The 25,926-nt window shown below is 45.5% G+C and overlaps 1 protein-coding gene across 1 annotated transcript in view; it reads right to left on the reverse strand.

Annotated features, from left to right (window-relative positions):
* Positions 1–228: 228 nt before the first annotated feature.
* Positions 229–25,926, reverse strand: part of LOC124026532 (GDNF family receptor alpha-4-like) — a gene marked incomplete at its 5' end in the record, with an annotated part of 46,184 nt that continues 20,486 nt past the window's right edge. Inside the window, 2 exons of the mRNA XM_046339444.1 lie at positions 229–519; positions 7,622–7,809. Coding sequence (XP_046195400.1) covers positions 361–519; positions 7,622–7,809 — 347 coding nt within the window. The remainder of the gene's footprint in view (positions 520–7,621; positions 7,810–25,926) is intronic.

The raw sequence follows: 25,926 nt of genomic DNA on the forward strand, positions 1-25,926 counted from the left end.
GAGGAGAGAAGAGTGGTTTGGAGGGAGGAGTAAGGAGGAGAGAAGAGTGGTTTGAAGGGAGGATTAAGGAGGAGAGAAGAGTGGTTTTGAGGGAGGAGTAAGGAGGAGAGAAGAGTGGTTTGGAGGGAGGAGTAAGGAGGAGGAAGGAGGAGAGAAGAGTGGTTTGAATGGAGGAGGAGAGAAGAGTGGTTTGAAGGGAGGAGGAGAGAAGAGTGGTTTGGAGGGAGGAGTGAGGAGGAGAGAAGGATAATCCCTTCCTCTTCCTTTACACATTTACATCTCTCTCTCTCCTCCCCTAGGTAAGTCAGTCTGAAGAGTAGTCTATGGAGCCCCAGGGCTAGGTCAGGCCCAGACCAGGGTCTACTGGTATCCGAGCAGCAGCAGCAGGGAGAGGCCCAGTGGAAGGGTCCAGCCCACTGTAGACAGGAGGAGGGGAGGAGCTCCATGGTCCAACAGCCCGGGAGACAGCAGGGTGGAGTCTTCACCATCATCACCCCACAGTCTATCGTTTTCATTCACCTGCATGTGGAGACACAACCACTGTCAGGAAATAGCAGTTTTACATTTATTTCATTTATCTGGGGAAGAAGGGAAGGGAATTGTTTGATCAAAAAGACAGCACTACTCTGCATGTTGTCCGGACATCACCGGCTATTTCCTGTTGCTAATGCATTTACTGTACATGCCGGAATAAATATAGACCTGTTGAGTCGTATGTTTAGAATAAAGATAGACCTGTTGAGTCGTATGTTTAGAATAAAGATAGACCTGTTGAGTCGTATGTTTAGAATAAAGATAAACCTGTTGAGTCGTATGTTTAGAATAAAGATAAACCTGTTGAGTCGTATGTTTAGAATAAAGATAAACCTGTTGAGTCGTATGTTTAGAATAAAGATAGACCTGTTGAGTCGTATGTTTAGAATAAAGATAGACCTGTTGAGTCGTATGTTTAGAATAAAGATAAACCTGTTGAGTCGTATGTTTAGAATAAAGATAAACCTGTTGAGTCGTATGTTTAGAATAAAGATAAACCTGTATATAGCCTCTCTACTGTATATAGCCTGTCTACTGTATATAGCCTCTCTACTGTATATAGCCTCTCTACTGTATATAGTCTCTCTACTGTATATAGCCTGTCTACTGTATATAGCCTCTCTACTGTATATAGCCTCTACTGTATATAGCCTCTACTGTATATAGCCTCTACTGTATATAGCCTGTCTACTGTATATAGCCTCACAACTGTATATAGTCTCTCTACTGTCTATAGCCTCTCTACTGTATATAGCCTCTACTGTATATAGCCTCTACTGTATATAGTCTCTCTACTGTATATAGCCTCTCTACTGTATATAGCCTCTCTACTGTATATAGCCTCTACTGTATATAGCCTCTACTGTATATAGCCTCTACTGTATATAGCCTCTCTACTGTATATAGCCTCTCTACTGTATATAGCCTCTCTACTGTATATAGCCTCTACTGTATATAGCCTCTACTGTATATAGTCTCTCTACTGTATATAGCCTCTCTACTGTTTATAGCCTCTCTACTGTATATAGCCTCTACTGTATATAGCCTCTACTGTATATAGCCTCTACTGTATATAGCCTCTCTACTGTCTATAGCCTCTCTACTGTATATAGCCTCTACTTTATATAGCATCTCTACTGTATATAGTCTCTCTACTGTCTATAGCCTCTCTACTGTATATAGCCTCTCTACTGTATATAGCCTCTCTACTGTATATAGCCTCTACTGTATATAGCATCTCTACTGTATATAGCCTCACTACTGTATATAGTCTCTCTACTGTCTATAGCCTCTCTACTGTCTATATCCTCTCTACTGTATATAGCCTCTCTACTGTATATAGCCTCTCTACTGTATATAGCCTCTACTGTAGATAGCCTCTCTACTGTATATAGCCTCTACTGTATATAGCCTCTCTACTGTATATAGCCTCTACTGTATATAGCCTCTACTGTATATAGCCTCTCTACTGTATATAGCCTCTCTACTGTATATAGCCTCTCTACTGTATATAGCCTGTCTACTGTATATAGCCTCACTACTGTATATAGTCTCTCTACTGTCTATAGCCTCTCTACTGTATATAACCTCTCTACTGTATATAGCCTCTACTGTATATAGTCTCTCTACTGTATATAGCCTCTACTGTATATAGCCTCTCTACTGTATATAGCCTCTCTACTGTATATAGCCTCTACTGTATATAGCCTCTCTACTGTATATAGCCCCTCTACTGTATATAGCCTCTCTACTGTATATAGCCTCACTACTGTATATAGCCTCTACTGTATATAGCATCTCTACTGTATATAGCCTCTACTGTATATAGCATCTCTACTGTATATAGCCTCACTACTGTATATAGTCTCTCTACTGTCTATAGCCTCTCTACTGTCTATAGCCTCTCTACTGTATATAGCCTCTCTACTGTATATAGCCTCTACTGTATATAGCCTCTCTACTGTATATAGCATCTCTACTGTATATAGCCTCACTACTGTATATAGTGTCTCTACTGTCTATAGCCTCTCTACTGTCTATAGCCTCTCTACTGTATATAGCCTCTACTGTATATAGCCTCTCTACTGTATATAGCCTCTACTGTATATAGCCTCTCTACTGTATATAGCCTCTCTACTGTATATAGCCTCTACTGTATATAGCCTCTACTGTATATAGCCTCTCTACTGTATATAGGCTCTCTACTGTATATAGCCTCTCTACTGTATATAGCCTCTACTGTATATAGCCTCTACTGTATATAGCCTCTACTGTATATAGCCTCTCTACTGTATATAGCCTCTACTGTATATAGCCTCACTACTGTATATAGCCTCACTACTGTATATAGTCTCTCTACTGTCTATAGCCTCTCTACTGTATATAGCCTCTCTACTGTATATAGCCTCTACTGTATATAGCCTCTACTGTATATAGCCTCTCTACTGTATATATCCTCTCTACTGTATATAGCCTCTCTACTGTATATAGCCTCTCTACTGTATATAGCCTCTACTGTAGATAGCCTCTCTACTGTATATAGCCTCTACTGTATATAGCCTCTCTACTGTATATAGCCTCTACTGTATATAGCCTCTACTGTATATAGCCTCTCTACTGTATATAGCCTCTCTACTGTATATAGCCTCTCTACTGTATATAGCCTGTCTACTGTATATAGCCTCACTACTGTATATAGTCTCTCTACTGTCTATAGCCTCTCTACTGTATATAACCTCTCTACTGTATATAGCCTCTACTGTATATAGTCTCTCTACTGTATATAGCCTCTACTGTATATAGCCTCTCTACTGTATATAGCCTCTCTACTGTATATAGCCTCTACTGTATATAGCCTCTCTACTGTATATAGCCCCTCTACTGTATATAGCCTCTCTACTGTATATAGCCTCACTACTGTATATAGCCTCACTACTGTATATAGCCTCTCTAATGTATATAGCCTCTCTACTGTATATAGCCTCACTACTGTATATAGCCTCTCTACTGTATATAGCCTCTCTACTGTATATAGCCTCTCTACTGTATATAGCCTCTCTACTGTATATAGCCTCTCTACTGTATATAGCCTCTCTACTGTATATAGCCTCTCTACTGTATATAACCGCTCTACTGTCTATAGCCTCTCTACTGTATATAGCCTCTCTACTGTATATAGCCTCTCTACTGTATATAGCCTCTCTACTGTATATAGCCTCTCTACTGTATATAGCCTCACTACTGTATATAGCCTCTCTACTGTATATAACCGCTCTACTGTATATAGCCTCTCTACTGTATATAGCCCCTCTACTGTATATAGCCTCTCTACTGTATATAGCCTCACTACTGTATATAGCCTCTCTACTGTATATAGCCTCTCTACTGTATATAGCCTCTCTACTGTATATAGCCTCACTACTGTATATAGCCTCTCTACTGTATATAGCCTCTCTACTGTATATAGCCTCTCTACTGTCTATAGCCTCTCTACTGTATATAGCCTCTCTACTGTATATAACCGCTCTACTGTCTATAGCCTCTCTACTGTATATAGCCTCTCTACTGTATATAGCTCTCTACTGTATATAGCCTCTCTACTGTATATAGCCTCACTACTGTATATAGCCTCTCTACTGTATATAGCCTCTCTACTGTATATAGCCTCACTACTGTATATAGCCTCTCTACTGTATATAGCCTCTCTACTGTCTATAGCCTCTCTACTGTATATAGCCTCTACTGTATATAACCTCTCTACTGTCTATAGCCTCTCTACTGTATATAGCCTCTCTACTGTATATAGCCTCTCTACTGTATATAGCCTCTACTGTATATAGCCTCTCTACTGTATATAGCCTCTCTACTGTATATAGCCTCGCTACTGTATATAACCTCTCTACTGTATATAGCCTCTCTACTGTATATAGCCTCTCTACTGTATATAGCCTCTCTACTGTATATAGTCTCTCTACTGTATATAGCCTCTCTACTGTATATAGCCTCTCTACTGTATATATGTATATAGCCTCTCTACTGTATATAACCTCTCTACTGTCTATAGCCTCTCTACTGTATATAGCCTCTCTACTGTATATAGCCTCTCTACTGTATATAGCCTCTACTGTATATAGCCTCTCTACTGTATATAGCCTCTCTACTGTATATAGCCTCGCTACTGTATATAACCTCTCTACTGTATATAGCCTCTCTACTGTATATAGCCTCTCTACTGTATATAGCCTCTCTACTGTATATAGTCTCTCTACTGTATATAGCCTCTCTACTGTATATAGCCTCTCTACTGTATATATGTATATAGCCTCTCTACTGTATATAGGCTCTCTTTTTACTGTTGTTTTATTTCTTTACTTACCTATTGTTCACCTAATACCTTTTTTGCACTATTGTTTAGAGCCTGTAAGTAAGCATTTCACTGTAAGGTGAAACACCTGTTGCATTCAGCATTTCACTGTAAGGTCTACTACACCTGTTGTATTCAGCATTTCACTGTGAGGTCTACTACACCTGTTGTATTCAGCATTTCACTGTCAGGTCTACTACACCTGTTGTATTCAGCATTTCACTGTGAGTTCTACTACACCTGTTGTATTCAGCATTTCACTGGGAGGTCTACTACACCTGTTGTATTCAGCATTTCACTGTGAGGTCTACTACACCTGTTGTATTCAGCATTTCACTGTAAGGTCTACTACACCTGTTGTATTCAGCATTTCACTGGGAGGTCTACTACACCTGTTGTATTCAGCATTTCACTGTAAGGTCTACTACATCTGTTGTATTCAGCATTTCACTGTAAGGTCTACTACACCTGTTGTATTCAGCATTTCACTGTAAGGTCTACTACACCTGTTGTATTCAGCATTTCACTGTAAGGTCTACTACACCTGTTGTATTCAGCACACGTGACAAATAAACTTTGATTTGATTTGAATGAGTCTATTGACCATCACTTTAATGAGTCTATTGACCATCACCTTAATGAGTCTATTGACCATCACCTTAATGAGTCTATTGACCATCACCTTAATGAGTCTATTGACCATCACCTTAATGAGGTCTATTGACCATCACCTTAATGAGGTCTATTGACCATCACCTTAATGAGGTCTATTGACCATCATCTTAATGAGTCTATTGACCATCTCCCTGTTGACCATCTCCCTGTTGACCACATCTCCCTGTTGACCATCTCCCTGTTGACCATCTCCCTGTTGACCACCTCCCTGTTGACCATCTCCCTGTTTACCATCTCCCTGTTGACCATCTCCCTGTTTACCATCTCCCTGTTGACCACCTCCCTGTTGACCATCTCCCTGTTGACCACCTCCCTGTTGACCATCTCCCTGTTTGACCATCTCCCTGTTGACCATCTCCCTGTTGACCACCTCCCTGTTGACCATCTCCCTGTTGACCACCTCCCTGTTGACCATCTCCCTGTTTGACCATCTCCCTGTTTGACCATCTCCCTGTTGACCATCTCCCTGTTGACCACCTCCCTGTTTGACCACATCTCCCTGTTGACCACCTCCCTGTTGACATCTCCCTGTTGACCATCTACCTGTTGACCACCTGTCCTCTCCTCTGCTTTCCTCCACCTGTCCTCTCCTCTGCTTTCCCTTTCCCCCCACCTGTCCTCTCCTCTGCTTTCCCCCCACCTGTCCTCTCCTCTGCTTTCCTCTACCTGTCCTCTCCTCTGCTTTCCCCCACCTGTCCTCTCCTCTGCTTTCCCCCACCTGTCCTCTCCTCTGCTTTCCTCTACCTGTCCCTCTCCTCTGCTTTCCTCTACCTGTCCTCTCCTCTGCTTTCCTCAACCTGTCCTCTCCTCTGCTTTCCTCTACCTGTCCTCTCCTCTGCTTTCCTCCAACTGTCCTCTCCTCTGCTTTCCCCCCACCTGTCCTCTCCTCTGCTTTCCTCTACCTGTCCTCTCCTCTGCTTTCCTCTACCTGTCCTCTCCTCTGCTTTCCCCCACCTGTCCTCTCCTCTGCTTTCCTCTACCTGTCCTCTCCTCTGCTTTCCTCCACCTGTCCTCTCCTCTGCTTTCCTCCACCTGTCCTCCCCTCTGCTTTCCCTTACCTGTCCTCTCCTCTGCCTTCCTCCACCTGTCCTCTCCTCTGCTTTCCCCCCACCTGTCCTCTCCTCTGCTTTCCCCCACCTGTCCTCCCCTCTGCTTTCCCCCCACCTGTCCTCTCCTCTGCTTTCCCCCACCTGTCCTCCCCTCTGCTTTCCCCCACCTGTCCTCCCCTCTGCTTTCCTCCACCTGTCCTCCCCTCTGCTTTCCTCCACCTGTCCTCCCCTCTGCTTTCCTCAACCTGTCCTCCCCTCTGCTTTCCTCAACCTGTCCTCTCCTCTGCTTTCCCCCCACCTGTCCTCTCCTCTGCTTTCCTCTACCTGTCCTCTCCTCTGCTTTCCTCTACCTGTCCTCTCCTCTGCTTTCCTCCACCTGTCCTCTCCTCTGCTTTCCCTCCACCTGTCCTCTCCTCTGCTTTCCCTCCACCTGTCCTCTCCTCTGCTTTCCTCTACCTGTCCTCTCCTCTGCTTTCCCCTACCTGTCCTCTCCTCTGCTTTCCCCCACCTGTCCTCTCCTCTGCTTTCCCCCACCTGTCCTCTCCTCTGCTTTCCCCCCACCTGTCCTCTCCTCTGCTTTCCTCTACCTGTCCTCTCCTCTGCTTTCCTCTACCTGTCCTCCCCTCTGCTTTCCTCAACCTGTCCTCTCCTCTGCTTTCCCCCCACCTGTCCTCCCCTCTGCTTTCCTCTACCTGTCCTCCCCTCTGCTTTCTTCAACCTGTCCTCTCCTCTGCTTTCCCCCCACCTGTCCTCTCCTCTGCTTTCCTCTACATGTCCTCTCCTCTGCTTTCCTCTACCTGTCCTCTCCTCTGCTTTCCTCCACCTGTCCTCTCCTCTGCTTTCCCCCCACCTGTCCTCTCCTCTGCTTTCCTCTACCTGTCCTCTCCTCTGCTTTCCTCTACCTGTCCTCTCCTCTGCTTTCCCCCACCTGTCCTCTCCTCTGCTTTCCCCCACCTGTCCTCTCCTCCCTCGATGCATCTCTTTCACAGCTCCACCTCACCTGAGTGGGTATCTGTTCTCTCAGGACATTCTGTTTTGTTTCCATGGTGATACCAGGGACGGTGGTTGCCGGGCGCTGGATGTGGTTGTTGGGGGTAGCGAGAGTGGGGCTGGGCGTGTCTGGTTGGTTGGCTGCTCCGATGGAGGACTGCTTGTCTGTCTCGTTCCCAAACGCCATCATGGCATTCTCTGTTCAGAATCATCAAGAGGAGAGTCAAGTGCAGTGTGACTTTTAGTCTCCACAATTTATTGGATTTTTGACATTTTTAACATTACCAACTTTTTGCAAACTTAAGATTACAATTTTAATTTAGAAAAAAAAGAAAGATGAATGACAAGGACAAAACTATAGACACCCCGGAGCTAGTTCTTAGTTGCACAGTCTTTGGCCAAGATAACTGCATAGAAACGCTTCTTGTAGCCATCAATGAGTTTGCTCAACCTTTCTACTGGCAATTTGACCCACTGTTCAGCAGAAAACTGCTCTAATTCTTCAATGTTTGAGGAGTGCCCTCCACCAACTGCTGTTTTTATCACTCGGCATAGGTTCTGGATGTGATTCAGAGCTGGACTCTTTGCTGGCAAAAAGCACCCAGGAAAGGTTCAAAAAGAAATGCTTGACTGTTCTGGAGTTGCCAACGAAGAGTTCACATCTGAATTTGATTTGAATTGATTTGAATCATAGTAATCGCTACAAGAAGCGTTTATCTACAGTTACCTTGGCCAAAGGCTGTGCAACCATTTGGGATCCCGAGTGGCGCGGCGGCCTCAGTGCATCTCCGTGTTAGAGGCGTCACGAAAGACCCTGGTTCGATTCCAGGCTGTATCATGGGTCCTCAGATCCTCAAAAGGTTCTACAGCTGCACCATCGAGAGCATCCTGACTGCCTGGTATGGCAGCTGCTCGGCCTCTGACCACAATGCGCTACAGAGGGTAGTGCGTACGGCCCAGTACATCACTGGAACCAAGCTTCCTGCCTACCCAGGACCTCTATACCAGGCGGGGTCAGAGGAAGGCCCTAAAAATGGCCAAAGACTCCAGCCACCCCAGTCAAAGACTGTTCTCTCTCCTACAAAGCGGTACCGGAGCACCATGACGCTTCCAAACAGCTTCTACCTCCCAAGCCACAAGATACCTGAACAGCGAATCAAATTGCTACCCAGACTATTTGCATTGCCCCGCCCCCTTTATGCTGCTGCTACTCTCTGTTATTATCTACGCACAGTCACTTTATTAACTCTACCTACATATTACCTCAAATACCTCGACAAACATTTCACTGTCTTCAGTTACAGCCCATTTCACTGTCTTCAGTTACCTCCCATTTCACTGTCTACAGTTACAGCCCATTTCACTGTCTTCAGTTACAGCCCATTTCACTGTCTTCAGTTACAGCACATTTCACTGTCTACAGTTACAGCACATTTCACTGTCTACAGTTACAGCCCATTTCACTGTCTTCAGTTACCTCCCATTTCACTGTCTTCAGTTACCTCCCATTTCACTGTCTACAGTTACAGCCCATTTCACTGTCTACAGTTACAGCACATTTCACTGTCTACAGTTACAGCCCATTTCACTGTCTTCAGTTACCTCCCATTTCACTGTCTTCAGTTACCTCCCATTTCACTGTCTACAGTTACAGCCCATTTCACTGTCTACAGTTACCTCCCATTTCACTGTCTTCAGTTACCTCCCATTTCACTGTCTACAGTTACAGCACATTTCACTGTCTTCAGTTACCTCCCATTTCACTGTCTTCAGTTACCTCCCATTTCACTGTGTTCAGTTACCTCCCATTTCACTGTGTTCAGTTACCTCCCATTTCACTGTCTACAGTTACAGCCCATTTCACTGTCTTCAGTTACCTCCCATTTCACTGTCTTCAGTTACCTCCCATTTCACTGTCTACAGTTACAGCCCATTTCACTGTCTACAGTTACCTCCCATTTCACTGTCTTCAGTTACCTCCCATTTCACTGTCTACAGTTACAGCCCATTTCACTGTCTTCAGTTACAGCCCATTTCACTGTCTTCAGTCACTGTCTTCAGTTACTGTTATGCAGGTGAATGAGGACCCAAAAGCGACTTGGCGAAAACAGAGTATTTAATCCAGTAAAGTTACTTTACAAACAAAAGGCATAATACTACTCGTAATGACGAGAACAGACAGGAGACTTGATCAAGAACTGCAGGTTGCCTCGGGAAGGCACTTGAACGTAGCAGACTCAGACACCTGCTCACCACGCAGCATCTGAGGGAAACACGACACGACAGGGCAATACATAGACACAGCACGGTGAACAATAGATAAGGATCCGACAGGACAGGAACGGAAAACAAGGGAAGAAATAGGGACTCTAATCAGGGGAAAAGATAAGGAACAGGTGTGGGAAGACTAAATGATGATTAGGGGAATAGGAACAGCTGGGAGCAGGAACGGAACGATAGAGAGAGGAGAGAGAGGGAGGGGGAGAGAGAGGGATAGAAAAAGGGAACGAACCTAATAAGACCAGCAGGGGGAAACGAACAGAAGGAAAAGCAAAATGACAAGATGATATAAGACAAAACATGACAGTTACAGCACATTTCACTGTCTACAGTTACAGCCCATTTCACTGTCTTCAGTTACCTCCCATTTCACTGTCTTCAGTTACCTCCCATTTCACTGTCTACAGTTACAGCCCATTTCACTGTCTTCAGTTACCTCCCATTTCACTGTCTTCAGTTACCTCCCATTTCACTGTCTACAGTTACAGCCCATTTCACTGTCTTCAGTTACCTCCCATTTCACTGTCTACAGTTACAGCCCATTTCACTGTCTTCAGTCACTGTCTTCAGTTACCTCCCATTTCACTGTCTACAGTTACAGCCCATTTCACTGTCTTCAGTCACTGTCTTCAGTTACAGCCCATTTCACTGTCTTCAGTTACAGCCCATTTCACTGTCTTCAGTTACAGCACATTTCACTGTCTTCAGTTACAGCCCATTTCACTGTCTTCAGTTACCTCCCATTTCACTGTCTACAGTTACAGCACATTTCACTGTCTTCAGTTACCTCCCATTTCACTGTCTACAGTTACAGCCCATTTCACTGTCTTCAGTCACTGTCTTCAGTTACCTCCCATTTCACTGTCTACAGTTACAACACATTTCACTGTCTTCAGTTACCTCCCATTTCACTGTCTACAGTTACAGCCCATTTCACTGTCTTCAGTCACTGTCTTCAGTTACCTCCCATTTCACTGTCTACAGTTACAGCCCATTTCACTGTCTTCAGTTACAGCCCATTTCACTGTCTACAGTTACAGCCCATTTCACTGTCTTCAGTCACTGTCTTCAGTTACCTCCCATTTCACTGTCTACAGTTACAGCCCATTTCACTGTCTTCAGTTACAGCCCATTTCACTGTCTTCAGTTACCTCCCATTTCACTGTCTTCAGTTACAGCACATTTCACTGTCTTCAGTTACCTCCCATTTCACTGTCTACAGTTACAGCACATTTCACTGTCTTCAGTTACCTCCCATTTCACTGTCTACAGTTACAGCCCATTTCACTGTCTTCAGTCACTGTCTTCAGTTACCTCCCATTTCACTGTCTTCAGTTACCTCCCATTTCACTGTCTTCAGTTACCTCCCATTTCACTGTCTTCAGTTACAGCCCATTTCACTGTCTACAGTTACAGCCCATTTCACTGTCTACAGTTACAGCCCATTTCACTGTCTACAGTTACAGCACATTTCACTGTCTACAGTTACAGCACATTTCACTGTCTACAGTTACAGCCCATTTCACTGTCTACAGTTACCTCCCATTTCACTGTCTTCAGTTACCTCCCATTTCACTGTCTACAGTTACAGCACATTTCACTGTCTTCAGTTACCTCCCATTTCACTGTCTACAGTTACAGCCCATTTCACTGTCTTCAGTCACTGTCTTCAGTTACCTCCCATTTCACTCTCTTCAGTTACCTCCCATTTCACTGTCTTCAGTTACAGCCCATTTCACTGTCTACAGTTACAGCCCATTTCACTGTCTACAGTTACAGGCCATTTCACTGTCTACAGTTACAGCACATTTCACTGTCTACAGTTACAGCACATTTCACTGTCTACAGTTACAGCCCATTTCACTGTCTACAGTTACCTCCCATTTCACTGTCTACAGTTACAGCACATTTCACTGTCTACAGTTACAGCACATTTCACTGTCTACAGTTACAGCCCATTTCACTGTCTTCAGTCACTGTCTTCAGTTACCTCCCATTTCACTGTCTTCAGTCACTGTCTACAGTTACCTCCCATTTCACTGTCTACAGTTACAGCCCATTTCACTGTCTTCAGTCACTGTCTTCAGTTACCTCCCATTTCACTGTCTACAGTTACAGCCCATTTCACTGTCTTCAGTCACTGTCTTCAGTTACAGCCCATTTCACTGTCTTCAGTTACAGCCCATTTCACTGTCTACAGTTACAGCCCATTTCACTGTCTTCAGTTACAGCCCATTTCACTGTCTTCAGTTACAGCCCATTTCACGGTCTTCAGTTACAGCCCATTTCACTGTCTTCAGTTACAGCACATTTCACTGTCTTCAGTTACAGCCCATTTCACTGTCTTCAGTTACCTCCCATTTCACTGTCTACAGTTACAGCCCATTTCACTGTCTTCAGTTACAGCCCATTTCACTGTCTACAGTTACAGCCCATTTCACTGTCTTCAGTTACAGCACATTTCACTGTCTTCAGTTACAGCCCATTTCACTGTCTACAGTTACAGCCCATTTCACTGTCTTCAGTTACAGCACATTTCACTGTCTTCAGTTACAGCCCATTTCACTGTCTTCAGTTACCTCCCATTTCACTGTCTACAGTTACAGCCCATTTCACTGTCTTCAGTTACAGCACATTTCACTGTCTACAGTTACAGCCCATTTCACTGTCTTCAGTCACTGTCTTCAGTTACAGCCCATTTCACTGTCTTCAGTTACAGCACATTTCACTGTCTTCAGTTACAGCCCATTTCACTGTCTTCAGTTACCTCCCATTTCACTGTCTACAGTTACAGCCCATTTCACTGTCTTCAGTTACAGCCCATTTCACTGTCTTCAGTTACCTCCCATTTCACTGTCTTCAGTTACAGCACATTTCACTGTCTTCAGTTACCTCCCATTTCACTGTCTACAGTTACAGCACATTTCACTGTCTTCAGTTACCTCCCATTTCACTGTCTACAGTTACAGCCCATTTCACTGTCTTCAGTTACCTCCCATTTCACTGTCTTCAGTTACCTCCCATTTCACTGTCTTCAGTTACCTCCCATTTCACTGTCTTCAGTTACAGCCCATTTCACTGTCTACAGTTACAGCCCATTTCACTGTCTACAGTTACAGCCCATTTCACTGTCTACAGTTACAGCACATTTCACTGTCTACAGTTACAGCACATTTCACTGTCTACAGTTACAGCCCATTTCACTGTCTACAGTTACAGCACATTTCACTGTCTACAGTTACAGCACATTTCACTGTCTACAGTTACAGCCCATTTCACTGTCTTCAGTTACCTCCCATTTCACTGTCTACAGTTACAGCCCATTTCACTGTCTTCAGTCACTGTCTTCAGTTACCTCCCATTTCACTGTCTACAGTTACAGCCCATTTCACTGTCTTCAGTCACTGTCTTCAGTTACAGCCCATTTCACTGTCTTCAGTTACAGCCCATTTCACTGTCTACAGTTACAGCCCATTTCACTGTCTTCAGTTACAGCACATTTCACTGTCTTCAGTTACAGCCCATTTCACTGTCTTCAGTTACCTCCCATTTCACTGTCTACAGTTACAGCCCATTTCACTGTCTTCAGTTACAGCACATTTCACTGTCTTCAGTTACCTCCCATTTCACTGTCTACAGTTACAGCCCATTTCACTGTCTTCAGTTACAGCACATTTCACTGTCTACAGTTACAGCCCATTTCACTGTCTTCAGTCACTGTCTTCAGTTACAGCCCATTTCACTGTCTTCAGTTACAGCACATTTCACTGTCTTCAGTTACAGCCCATTTCACTGTCTTCAGTTACCTCCCATTTCACTGTCTACAGTTACAGCACATTTCACTGTCTTCAGTTACCTCCCATTTCACTGTCTACAGTTACAGCCCATTTCACTGTCTACAGTCACTGTCTTCAGTTACCTCCCATTTCACTGTCTACAGTTACAACACATTTCACTGTCTTCAGTTACCTCCCATTTCACTGTCTACAGTTACAGCCCATTTCACTGTCTTCAGTCACTGTCTTCAGTTACCTCCCATTTCACTGTCTACAGTTACAGCCCATTTCACTGTCTTCAGTTACAGCCCATTTCACTGTCTACAGTTACAGCCCATTTCACTGTCTTCAGTCACTGTCTTCAGTTACCTCCCATTTCACTGTCTACAGTTACAGCCCATTTCACTGTCTTCAGTTACAGCCCATTTCACTGTCTTCAGTTACCTCCCATTTCACTGTCTTCAGTTACAGCACATTTCACTGTCTTCAGTTACAGCACATTTCACTGTCTACAGTTACAGCACATTTCACTGTCTTCAGTTACCTCCCATTTCACTGTCTACAGTTACAGCCCATTTCACTGTCTTCAGTCACTGTCTTCAGTTACCTCCCATTTCACTGTCTACAGTTACAGCACATTTCACTGTCTTCAGTTACCTCCCATTTCACTGTCTTCAGTTACCTCCCATTTCACTGTCTACAGTTACAGCCCATTTCACTGTCTACAGTTACAGCCCATTTCACTGTCTACAGTTACCTCCCATTTCACTGTCTTCAGTTACAGCCCATTTCACTGTCTTCAGTTACCTCCCATTTCACTGTCTACAGTTACAGCCCATTTCACTGTCTTCAGTTACCTCCCATTTCACTGTCTACAGTTACAGCCCATTTCACTGTCTACAGTTACCTCCCATTTCACTGTCTTCAGTTACAGCCCATTTCACTGTCTTCAGTTACCTCCCATTTCACTGTCTACAGTTACAGCCCATTTCACTGTCTTCAGTTACCTCCCATTTCACTGTCTACAGTTACCTCCCATTTCACTGTGTTCAGTTACCTCCCATTTCACTGTCTTCAGTTACAGCCCATTTCACTGTCTTCAGTTACCTCCCATTTCACTGTCTACAGTTACAGCCCATTTCACTGTCTTCAGTCACTGTCTTCAGTTACCTCCCATTTCACTGTCTACAGTTACAGCCCATTTCACTGTCTTCAGTCACTGTCTTCAGTTACAGCCCATTTCACTGTCTTCAGTTACAGCCCATTTCACTGTCTACAGTTACAGCCCATTTCACTGTCTTCAGTTACAGCACATTTCACTGTCTTCAGTTACAGCCCATTTCACTGTCTTCAGTTACCTCCCATTTCACTGTCTACAGTTACAGCCCATTTCACTGTCTTCAGTTACAGCACATTTCACTGTCTTCAGTTACCTCCCATTTCACTGTCTACAGTTACAGCCCATTTCACTGTCTTCAGTTACAGCACATTTCACTGTCTACAGTTACAGCCCATTTCACTGTCTTCAGTCACTGTCTTCAGTTACAGCCCATTTCACTGTCTTCAGTTACAGCACATTTCACTGTCTTCAGTTACAGCCCATTTCACTGTCTTCAGTTACCTCCCATTTCACTGTCTACAGTTACAGCACATTTCACTGTCTTCAGTTACCTCCCATTTCACTGTCTACAGTTACAGCCCATTTCACTGTCTACAGTCACTGTCTTCAGTTACCTCCCATTTCACTGTCTACAGTTACAACACATTTCACTGTCTTCAGTTACCTCCCATTTCACTGTCTACAGTTACAGCCCATTTCACTGTCTTCAGTCACTGTCTTCAGTTACCTCCCATTTCACTGTCTACAGTTACAGCCCATTTCACTGTCTTCAGTTACAGCCCATTTCACTGTCTACAGTTACAGCCCATTTCACTGTCTTCAGTCACTGTCTTCAGTTACCTCCCATTTCACTGTCTACAGTTACAGCCCATTTCACTGTCTTCAGTTACAGCCCATTTCACTGTCTTCAGTTACCTCCCATTTCACTGTCTTCAGTTACAGCACATTTCACTGTCTTCAGTTACAGCACATTTCACTGTCTACAGTTACAGCACATTTCACTGTCTTCAGTTACCTCCCATTTCACTGTCTACAGTTACAGCCCATTTCACTGTCTTCAGTCACTGTCTTCAGTTACCTCCCATTTCACTGTCTACAGTTACAGCACATTTCACTGTCTTCAGTTACCTCCCATTTCACTGTCTTCAGTTACCTCCCATTTCACTGTCTACAGTTACAGCCCATTTCACTGTCTACAGTTACAGCCCATTTCACTGTCTACAGTTACCTCCCATTTCACTGTCTTCAGTTACAGCCCATTTCACTGTCTTCAGTTACCTCCCATTTCACTGTCTACAGTTACAGCCCATTTCACTGTCTTCAGTTACCTCCCATTTCACTGTCTACAGTTACAGCCCATTTCACTGTCTACAGTTACCTCCCATTTCACTGTCTTCAGTTACAGCCCATTTCACTGTCTTCAGTTACCTCCCATTTCACTGTCTACAGTTACAGCCCATTTCACTGTCTTCAGTTACCTCCCATTTCACTGTCTACAGTTACCTCCCATTTCACTGTGTTCAGTTACCTCCCATTTCACTGTCTTCAGTTACAGCCCATTTCACTGTCTTCAGTTACCTCCCATTTCACTGTCTACAGTTACCTCCCATTTCACTGTCTTCAGTTACAGCCTATTTCACTGTCTACAGTTCCCTCCCATTTCACTGTCTACAGTTACCTCCCATTTCACTGTCTTCAGTTACAGCCCATTTCACTGTCTTCAGTTACAGCCCATTTCACCATGTCTTCACCTAGCTGGCTAGTTAGCTATAGCTACTCTGTAACCTAGCTGGCTAGTTAGCTATAGCTACTCTGTAACCTAGCTGGCAAGTTTTTTATGTTTTTTTTATTTATTTCACCTTTATTTAACCAGGTAGGCTAGTTGAGAACAAGTTCTCATTTGCAACTGCGACCTGGCCAAGAGTTAGCTATAGCTACTCTCTAACCTAGCTGGCTAGTTAGCTATAGCTACTCTGTAACCTAGCTGGCTAGTTAGCTATATCTACTCTGTAACCTAGGTTGACATACTAGAAAGTAATATAAACAACTAACTACAATTAAACAGCTGGTGCGCAATTTCTAATACTAAGGAGGTTTGGAGGTATTGCTCGCCTGAGGTAGAGTACCTCATGATAACCTACCTGCCCTCCAGGACACCTACACCACCCGATGTCACAGGAAGGCCATAAAGATCATCAAGGACAACAACCACCCGAGCCACTGCCTGTTCACCCCGCTATCATCCAGAAGGCGAGGTCAGTACAGGTGCATCAAAGCTGGGACCGAGAGACTGAAAAACAGCTTCTATCTCAAGGCCATCAGACTGTTAAACAGCCACCAATAACATTGAGTGGCTGCTGCCAACATACTGACTCAACTCCAGCCACTTTAATAATGGGAATTGATGGGAAATTATGTCAAATATATCACTAGCCACTTTAAACAATGCTACCTAATATAATGTTTACATAACCTACATTATTCATCTCATATGTATATGTATATACTGTACTCTATATCATCTACTGCATCTTCATGTAATACATGTATCACTAGCCACTTTAACTATGCCACTTTGTTTACATACTCATCTCATATGTATATACTGCACTCAATACCATCTACTGTATCTTGCCCATGCCGCTCTGTACCATCACTCATTCATATATCTTTATGTACATTTTCTTTATCCCCTTAGACTTGTGTCTATAAGGTAGTAGTTTTGGAATTGTTAGCTAGATTACTTGTTGGTTATTACTGCATTGTCGGAACTAGAAGCACAAGCATTTCGCTACACTCGCATTAACATCTGCTAACCATGTGTATGTGACAAATAAAATTAGATTTGATTTGAACCTGTAGACCACACTATCTACCAAGAGAGTTTCATCTATATTTTTCATAGCTGTCAATTTACCACCACAAACTGATGCTGGCACTAAGACTGCACTCAACTAGCTCTATAAGGCCATAAGCAAACAAGAAAATGCTCATCCAGAAGTGTCCTTACATTTACATTTAAGTCATTTAGCAGACGCTCTTATCCAGAGTGACTTACAAATTGTCCTATATACAAAAGCTCCTAGTGGCCGGGGACTTTAATGCAGGCAAACCTAATTCCGATTTACCTCATTTCTACCAGCATGTTAAATGTGTGACCAGAGGGGGAAAAACTCTAGACCACCTTTACTCCACAAACAGACGTGTACAAAGCTCTCCTTCGCCCCCCATTTGGCAAATCTGACCATAATTCTCTCCTCCTGATTTCTGCTTACAAGTAAAAAGTAAAGCAGGAAGTACCAGTGACTTGCTCAGTACGGAAGTGGTCAGATGCCGCAGATAAACGCTACAGTACTGTTTTGCGAGCACAGACTAGAATATGTTCCAGGATTCCTCCAATGGCATGTCCCTGACTGAGTCTGTAATACCAACATGTTTCAAACAGACCACCATAGTCCCTGTGTACAAGAACACTAAGGTAACCTGCCTAAACGATTACCGCCCCGTGGCACTCACGTCTGTAGCCATGAAGTGGCACTCACGTCTGTAGCCATGAAGTGGCACTCACGTCTGTAGCCATGAAGTGCTTTGAAAGGCTGGTCATGGCTCACATCAAAACCATTATCCCAGAAACCCAAGACCCACTCCAATTTTCCTACTGCCCCAACAGATCCACAGATGATGCAATCTCAATTCACATCACACTGCCCTTTCCCACCTGGACAAAAGGAACACCTATGTGACAATGCTGTTCCTTGGCTACAGCTCAGCGTTCAACACTTTAGTGCCTACAAAGCTCATCGCTAAGGACCCTGGGACTGAACACCTCCCTCTGCAACTGGATCCTGGACTTCCTGACAGGCCGCCCCAAGGTGGTAAGGGTAGGTAACAACACATCTGACACGCTGATTCTCAAAAGGGGGTGCCTCAGGGGTGTGTGCTTAGTCCCCTTCTGTACTCCTTGTTCACCCACGACTGTGTGGCCAAACACGCTGATCGTGGACTGCAGGAAAAGGAGGGCCGAACACGCCCCCATCAACATCGATGGGTCTGTAGTGGAGCGGGTCGCGAGTTTCAAGTTTCAAGTTCCTTGGTCTCCACGTCACCAACAAACCGTCATGGTCCAAATACACCAAGACAGTTGTGAAGAGGGCACGACAACACCTCTTCCCCCCTCAGGAGACTGAAAAGATTAGGCATGGGTCCTCAGATCCTCAAATAGTTCTACAGCTTCACCATCGAGAACATCCTGACCAGTTGCATCACCGCCTGCTAGGGCAATGGCTCGACATCTGACTGTTCTCTCTGCAAGCGGTACCGGAGAGCCAAGTCAAGGACCAAAAGGCTCCTTAACAAATTCAAACCCATAAGAATCCTGAACAGTTAATCTTGATTGATTGTTTGCATTGACCACGGCAACTACTTTCCTCACAGCCGTAGTCCCACAGCTACCATCCCCCAGTACAGCTATAGACCCACAGCTACCATCCCCCAGCACAGCTATAGTCCCATAGCTATAGTCCCACAGCTATAGACCCACAGCTATAGTCCCATAGCTATAGTCCCACAGCTATAGACCCACAGATATAGACCCACAGCTACCATCCCCTATTATATCAATAGACCCACAGCTACCATCCCCCATTATATCAATAGACCCACAGCTACCATCCCCCATTATATCTATAGACCCACAGCTACCATCCCCCATTATATCTATAGACCCACAGCTACCCTCCCCCAGTACAGATATAGACCCACAGCTACCATCCCCCATTATATCTATAGACCCACAGCTACCATCCCCCATTATATCTATAGACCCACAGCTACCATCCCCCATTATATCTATAGACCCACAGCTACCATCCCCCAGTACAGATATAGACCCACAGCTACCATCCCCCATTATATCAGTCTACTTCCGGCGCCGACTGAGATGGCCGCCTCGCTTCGCGTTCCTAGGAAACTATGCAGTTTTTTGTTTTTTTACGTGTTATTTCTTACATTAGTACCCCAGGTCATCTTAGGTTTCATTACATACAGTCGAGAAGAACTACTGAATATAAGATCAGCGTCAACTCACCATCAGTACGACCAAGAATATGTTTTCCGCGACGCGGATCCTGTGTTCTGCCTTACAAACAGGACAACGGAATGGATTGCATGCAGCGACCCAAGGAAACGACTCCGAAAAAGAGGGAAACGCGGCGGTGTTCTGGTCAGACTCCGGAAAAGGGCACATCGCGCACCACTTCCCAGTATTCTTCTTGCCAATGTCCAGTCTCTCGACAACAAGGTTGATGAAATCCGAGCAAGGGTGGCATTCCAGAGGGACATCAGAGACTGCAACGTTCTCTGCTTTACGGAGACATGGCTTACTGGGAAGACGCTATCCAGGGCGGTGCAGCCAACGGGTTTCTCCACGCATCGCGCCGACAGAAACAAACATCTCTCTGGTAAGAAGAGTGGAGGGGGCGTATGCCTCATGACTAACGGGACATGGTGTGATGAAGAAAACATACAGGAACTCAAATCCTTCTGTTCACCTGATTTAGAATTCCTCACAATCAAATGTAGACCGCATTATCTTCCAAGAGAATTCTCTTCGATTATAATCACAGCCGTATATATCCCCCCCAAGCAGACACATCGATGGCTCTGAGCGAACTTTATTTAACTCTTTGCAAACTGGAAAACATTTATCCGGAGGCTGCATTCATTGTAGCTGGGGATTTTAACAAAGCCAATCTGAAAACAAGACTCCCTAAATTTTATCAGCATATCGATTGCGCAACCAGGGGTGGTAAAACCTTGGATCATTGTTACTCTAACTTCCGCGACGCATATAAGGCCCTGCCCCGCCCCCTTTCGGAAAAGCTGACCACGACTCCATTTTGCTGATCCCTGCCTACAGGCAGAAATTAAAACAAGAGGCTCCCACGCTGAGGTCTGTCCAACGCTGGTCAGAACAAGCTGACTCTACACTCCAAGACTGCTTCCATCACGTGGACTGGGACATGTTTCGTATTGCGTCAGATGGGAATATTGACGAATACGCTGATTCGGTGTGCGAGTTCATTAGAACGTGCGTCGAAGATGTCGTTCCCATAGCAACGATAAAAACATTCCCTAACCAGAAACCGTGGATTGATGGCAGCATTCGCGTGAAACTGAAAGCGCGAACCACTGCTTTTAATCAGGGCAAGGTGTCTGGCAACATGACTGAATACAAACAGTGCAGCTATTCCCTCCGTAAGGCTATCAAACAAGCTAAGCGTCAGTACAGAGACAAAGTGGAATCTCAATTCAATGGCTCAGACACAAGAGGCATGTGGCAGGGTCTACAGTCAATCACGGACTACAAGATGAAATCCAGCCCAGTCACGGACCAGGATGTCTTGCTCCCAGGCAGACTAAATAACTTTTTTGCCCGCTTTGAGGACAATACAGTGCCACTGACACGGCCTGCAACGGAAACATGCAGTCTCTCCTTCACTGCAGCCGAGGTGAGTAAGACATTTAAACGTGTTAACCCTCGCAAGGCTGCAGGCCCAGACGGCATCCCCAGCCGCGCCCTCCGAGCATGCGCAGACCAGCTGGCCGGTGTGTTTACGGACATATTCAATCAATCCCTATACCAGTCTGCTGTTCCCACATGCTTCAAGAGGGCCACCATTGTTCCTGTTCCCAAGAAAGCTAAGGTAACTGAGCTAAACGACTACCGCCCGTAGCACTCACTTCCGTCATCATGAAGTGCTTTGAGAGACTAGTCAAGGACCATATCACCTCCACCCTACCTGACACCCTAGACCCACTCCAATTTGCTTACCGCCCAAATAGGTCCACAGACGATGCAATCTCAACCACACTGCACACTGCCCTAACCCACCTGGACAAGAGGAATACCTATGTGAGAATGCTGTTCATCGACTACAGCTCGGCATTCAACACCATAGTACCCTCCAAGCTCGTCATCAAGCTCGAGACCCTGGGTCTCGACCCCGCCCTGTGCAACTGGGTACTGGACTTCCTGACGGGCCGCCCCCAGGTGGTGAGGGTAGGCAACAACATCTCCTCCCCGCTGATCCTCAACACGGGGGCCCCACAAGGGTGCGTTCTGAGCCCTCTCCTGTACTCCCTGTTCACCCATGACTGCGTGGCCACGCACGCCTCCAACTCAATCATCAAGTTTGCGGACGACACAACAGTGGTAGGCTTGATTACCAACAACGACGAGACGGCCTACAGGGAGGAGGTGAGGGCCCTTGGAGTGTGGTGTCAGGAAAATAACCTCACACTCAACGTCAACAAAACTAAGGAGATGATTGTGGACTTCAGGAAACAGCAGAGGGAACACCCCCTATCCACATCGATGGAACAGTAGTGGAGAGGGTAGCTAGTTTTAAGTTCCTCGGCATACACATCACAGACAAACTGAATTGGTCCACTCACACTGACAGCGTCGTGAAGAAGGCGCAGCAGCGCCTATTCAACCTCAGGAGGCTGAAAAAATTCGGCTTGTCACCAAAAGCACTCACAAACTTCTACAGATGCACAATCGAGAGCATCCTGGCGGGCTGTATCACCGCCTGGTACGGCAACTGCTCCGCCCTCAACCGTAAGGCTCTCCAGAGGGTAGTGAGGACTGCACAACGCATCACCGGGGGCAAACTACCTGCCCTCCAGGACACCTACACCACCCGTTGTTACAGGAAGGCCATAAAGATCATCAAGGACATCAACCACCCGAACCACTGCCTGTTCACCCCGCTATCATCCAGAAGGCGAGGTCAGTACAGGTGCATCAAAGCTGGGACCGAGAGACTCAAAAACAGCTTCTATCTCAAGGCCATCAGACTGTTAAATAGCCACCACTAACATTGAGTGGCTGCTGCCAACACACTGTCATTGACACTGACCCAACTCCAGCCATTTTAATAATGGGAATTGATGGAAATGATGTAAATATATCACTAGCCACTTTAAACAATGCTACCTTATATAATGTTACTTACCCTACATTATTCATCTCATATGCATATGTATATACTGTACTCTACAACATCGACTGCATCCTTATGTAACACATGTATCACTAGCCACTTTAACTATGCCACTTTGTTTACTTTGTCTACACACTCATCTCATATGTATATACTGTACTCGATACCATCTACTGTATGCTGCTCTGTACCATCACTCATTCATATATCCTTATGTACATGTTCCTTATCCCCTTACACTGTGTATAAGACAGTAGTTTTGGAATTGTTAGTTAGATTACTTGTTGGTTATCACTGCATTGTCGGAACTAGAAGCACAAGCATTTCGCTACACTCGCATTAACATCTGCTAACCATGTGTATGTGACAAATAAAATAAAATTTGATTTGATTTGATTTGATTTGATTTGATTTGATTTTTATCTATAGACCCACAGCTACCATCCCCCCATTATATCTATAGACCCACAGCTACCATCCCCCCATTATATCTATAGACCCACAGCTACCATCCCCCCATTATATCTATAGACCCACAGGTATAGACCCACAGCTACCATCCCCTATTATATCTATAGACCCACAGCCCTAGACCCACAGCTATAGTCCCACAGCTATAGATCCACAGCTACCACCCCCTCATTATATCTATAGACCCACAGCTACCATCCCCCATTATATCTATAGACCCACAGCTACCATCCCCCATTATATCTATAGACCCACAGCTACCATCCCCCATTATATCTATAGACCCACAGGTACATCCCCCATTATATCTATAGACCCACAGCTACCATCCCCCATTATATCTATAGACCCACAGCTACCATCCCCCATTATATCTATAGACCCACAGCTACCATCCCCCATTATATCTATAGACCCACAGCTACCATCCCCCATTATATCTATAGACCCACAGCTACCATCCCCCATTATATCTATAGACCCACAGCTACCATCCCCCATTATATCTATAGACCCACAGCTACCATCCCCCATTATATCTATAGACCCACAGCTACCATCCCCCCATTATATCTATAGACCCACAGCTACCATCCCCCATTATATCTATAGACCCACAGCTACCATCCCCCATTATATCTATAGACCCACAGCTACCATCCCCCATTATATCTATAGACCCACAGGTACATCCCCCCATTATATCTATAGACCCACAGCTACCATCCCCCATTATATCTATAGACCCACAGCTACCATCCCCCATTATATCTATAGACCCACAGCTACCATCCCCCATTATATCTATAGACCCACAGGTACATCCCCCATTATATCTATAGACCCACAGCTACCATCCCCCTATTATATCTATAGACCCACAGCTACCATCCCCCATTATATCTATAGACCCACAGCTACCATCCCCCAGTACAGATATAGACCCACAGCTACCATCCCCCCATTATATCTATAGACCCACAGCTATAGTCTCTAGGGCTCAGCTGTAGTCTCTAGGGCTCAGCTATAGTATCCAGGGCTCAGATATACTATCCAGGGCTCAGATATAGTCTCCAGGGCTCAGCTATAGTCTCCAGGGCTCAGCTATAGTATCCAGGGCTCAGCTATAGTATCCAGGGCTCAGCTATAGTATCCAGGGCTCAGCTATAGTATCCAGGGCTCAGATATACTATCCAGGGCTCAGCTATAGTCTCCAGGGCTCAGCTATAGTCTCCAGGGATCAGCTATAGTCTCCAGGGCTCAGCTATAGTCTCCAGGGATCAGCTATAGTCTCCAGGGCTCAGCTCGACTCTCCAGAGCTCAGCTCGACTCTCCAGAGCTCAGCTCGACTCTCCAGGGCTCAGCTATAGTCTCCAGGGCTCAGCTATAGTCTCCAGGGCTCAGCTATAGTCTCCAGGGCTCAGCTATAGTATCCAGGGCTCAGCTCGACTCTCCAGGGCTCAGCTATAGTCTCCAGGGCTCAACTATAGTCTCCAGGGCTCAGCTATAGTCTCCAGGGCTCAGCTATAGTCTCCAGGGCTCAGCTATAGTCTCCAGGGCTCAGCTATAGTATCCAGGGCTCAGCTATAGTATCCAGGGCTCAGCTCGACTCTCCAGGGCTCAGCTATAGTCTCCAGGGCTCAGCTATAGTCTCCAGGGCTCAGCTATAGTATCCAGGGCTCAGCTCGACTCTCCAGGGCTCAGCTATAGTCTCCAGGGCTCAGCTATAGTCTCCAGGGCTCAGCTATAGTCTCCAGGGCTCAGCTATAGTCTCCAAGGCTCAGCTATAGTCTCCAGGGCTCAGCTCGACTCTCCAGAGCTCAGCTCGACTCTCCAGAGCTCAGCTATAGTCTCCAGGGCTCAGTTATAGTCTCCAGAGCTCAGCTATAGTCTCCAGGGCTCAGCTATAGTCTCCAGGGCTCAGCTCGACTCTCCAGAGCTCAGCTCGACTCTCCAGAGCTCAGCTATAGTCTCCAGGGCTCAGCTATAGTCTCCAGGGCTCAGCTATAGTCTCCAGGGCTCGACTCTCCAGGGCTCGACTCTCCAGGGCTCAGCTCGACTCTCCAGAGCTCAGCTCGACTCTCCAGAGCTCAGCTATAGTCTCCAGGGCTCAGCTATAGTCTCCAGGGCTCAGCTATAGTCTCCAGAGCTCAGCTATAGTCTCCAGGGCTCAGCTCGACTCTCCAGGACTCAGCTATAGTCTCCAGGGCTCAGCTATAGTCTCCAGGGCTCAGCTATAGTCTCCAGGGCTCAGCTATAGTCTCCAGAGCTCAGCTATAGTCTCCAGGGCTCAGCTCGACTCTCCAGGACTCAGCTATAGTCTCCAGGGCTCAGCTATAGTCTCCAGGACTCAGCTATAGTCTCCAGGGCTCAGCTATAGTCTCCAGGGCTCAGCTCGACTCTCCAGAGCTCAGCTCGACTCTCCAGAGCTCAGCTATAGTCTCCAGGGCTCAGCTATAGTCTCCAGGGCTCAGCTATAGTCTCCAGGGCTCAGCTATAGTCTCCAGGGCTCAGCTATATTATCCAGGGCTCAGCTCGACTCTCCAGGGCTCAGCTATAGTCTCCAGGGCTCAGCTATAGTCTCCAGGGCTCAGCTATAGTCTCCAGGGCTCAGCTATAGTCTCCAGGGCTCAGCTATAGTCTCCAGGGCTCAGCTATAGTA

This window comes from Oncorhynchus gorbuscha, unplaced genomic scaffold (assembly GCF_021184085.1).
Source record: "Oncorhynchus gorbuscha isolate QuinsamMale2020 ecotype Even-year unplaced genomic scaffold, OgorEven_v1.0 Un_scaffold_2749, whole genome shotgun sequence".
NCBI lineage: Eukaryota > Metazoa > Chordata > Actinopteri > Salmoniformes > Salmonidae > Oncorhynchus > Oncorhynchus gorbuscha.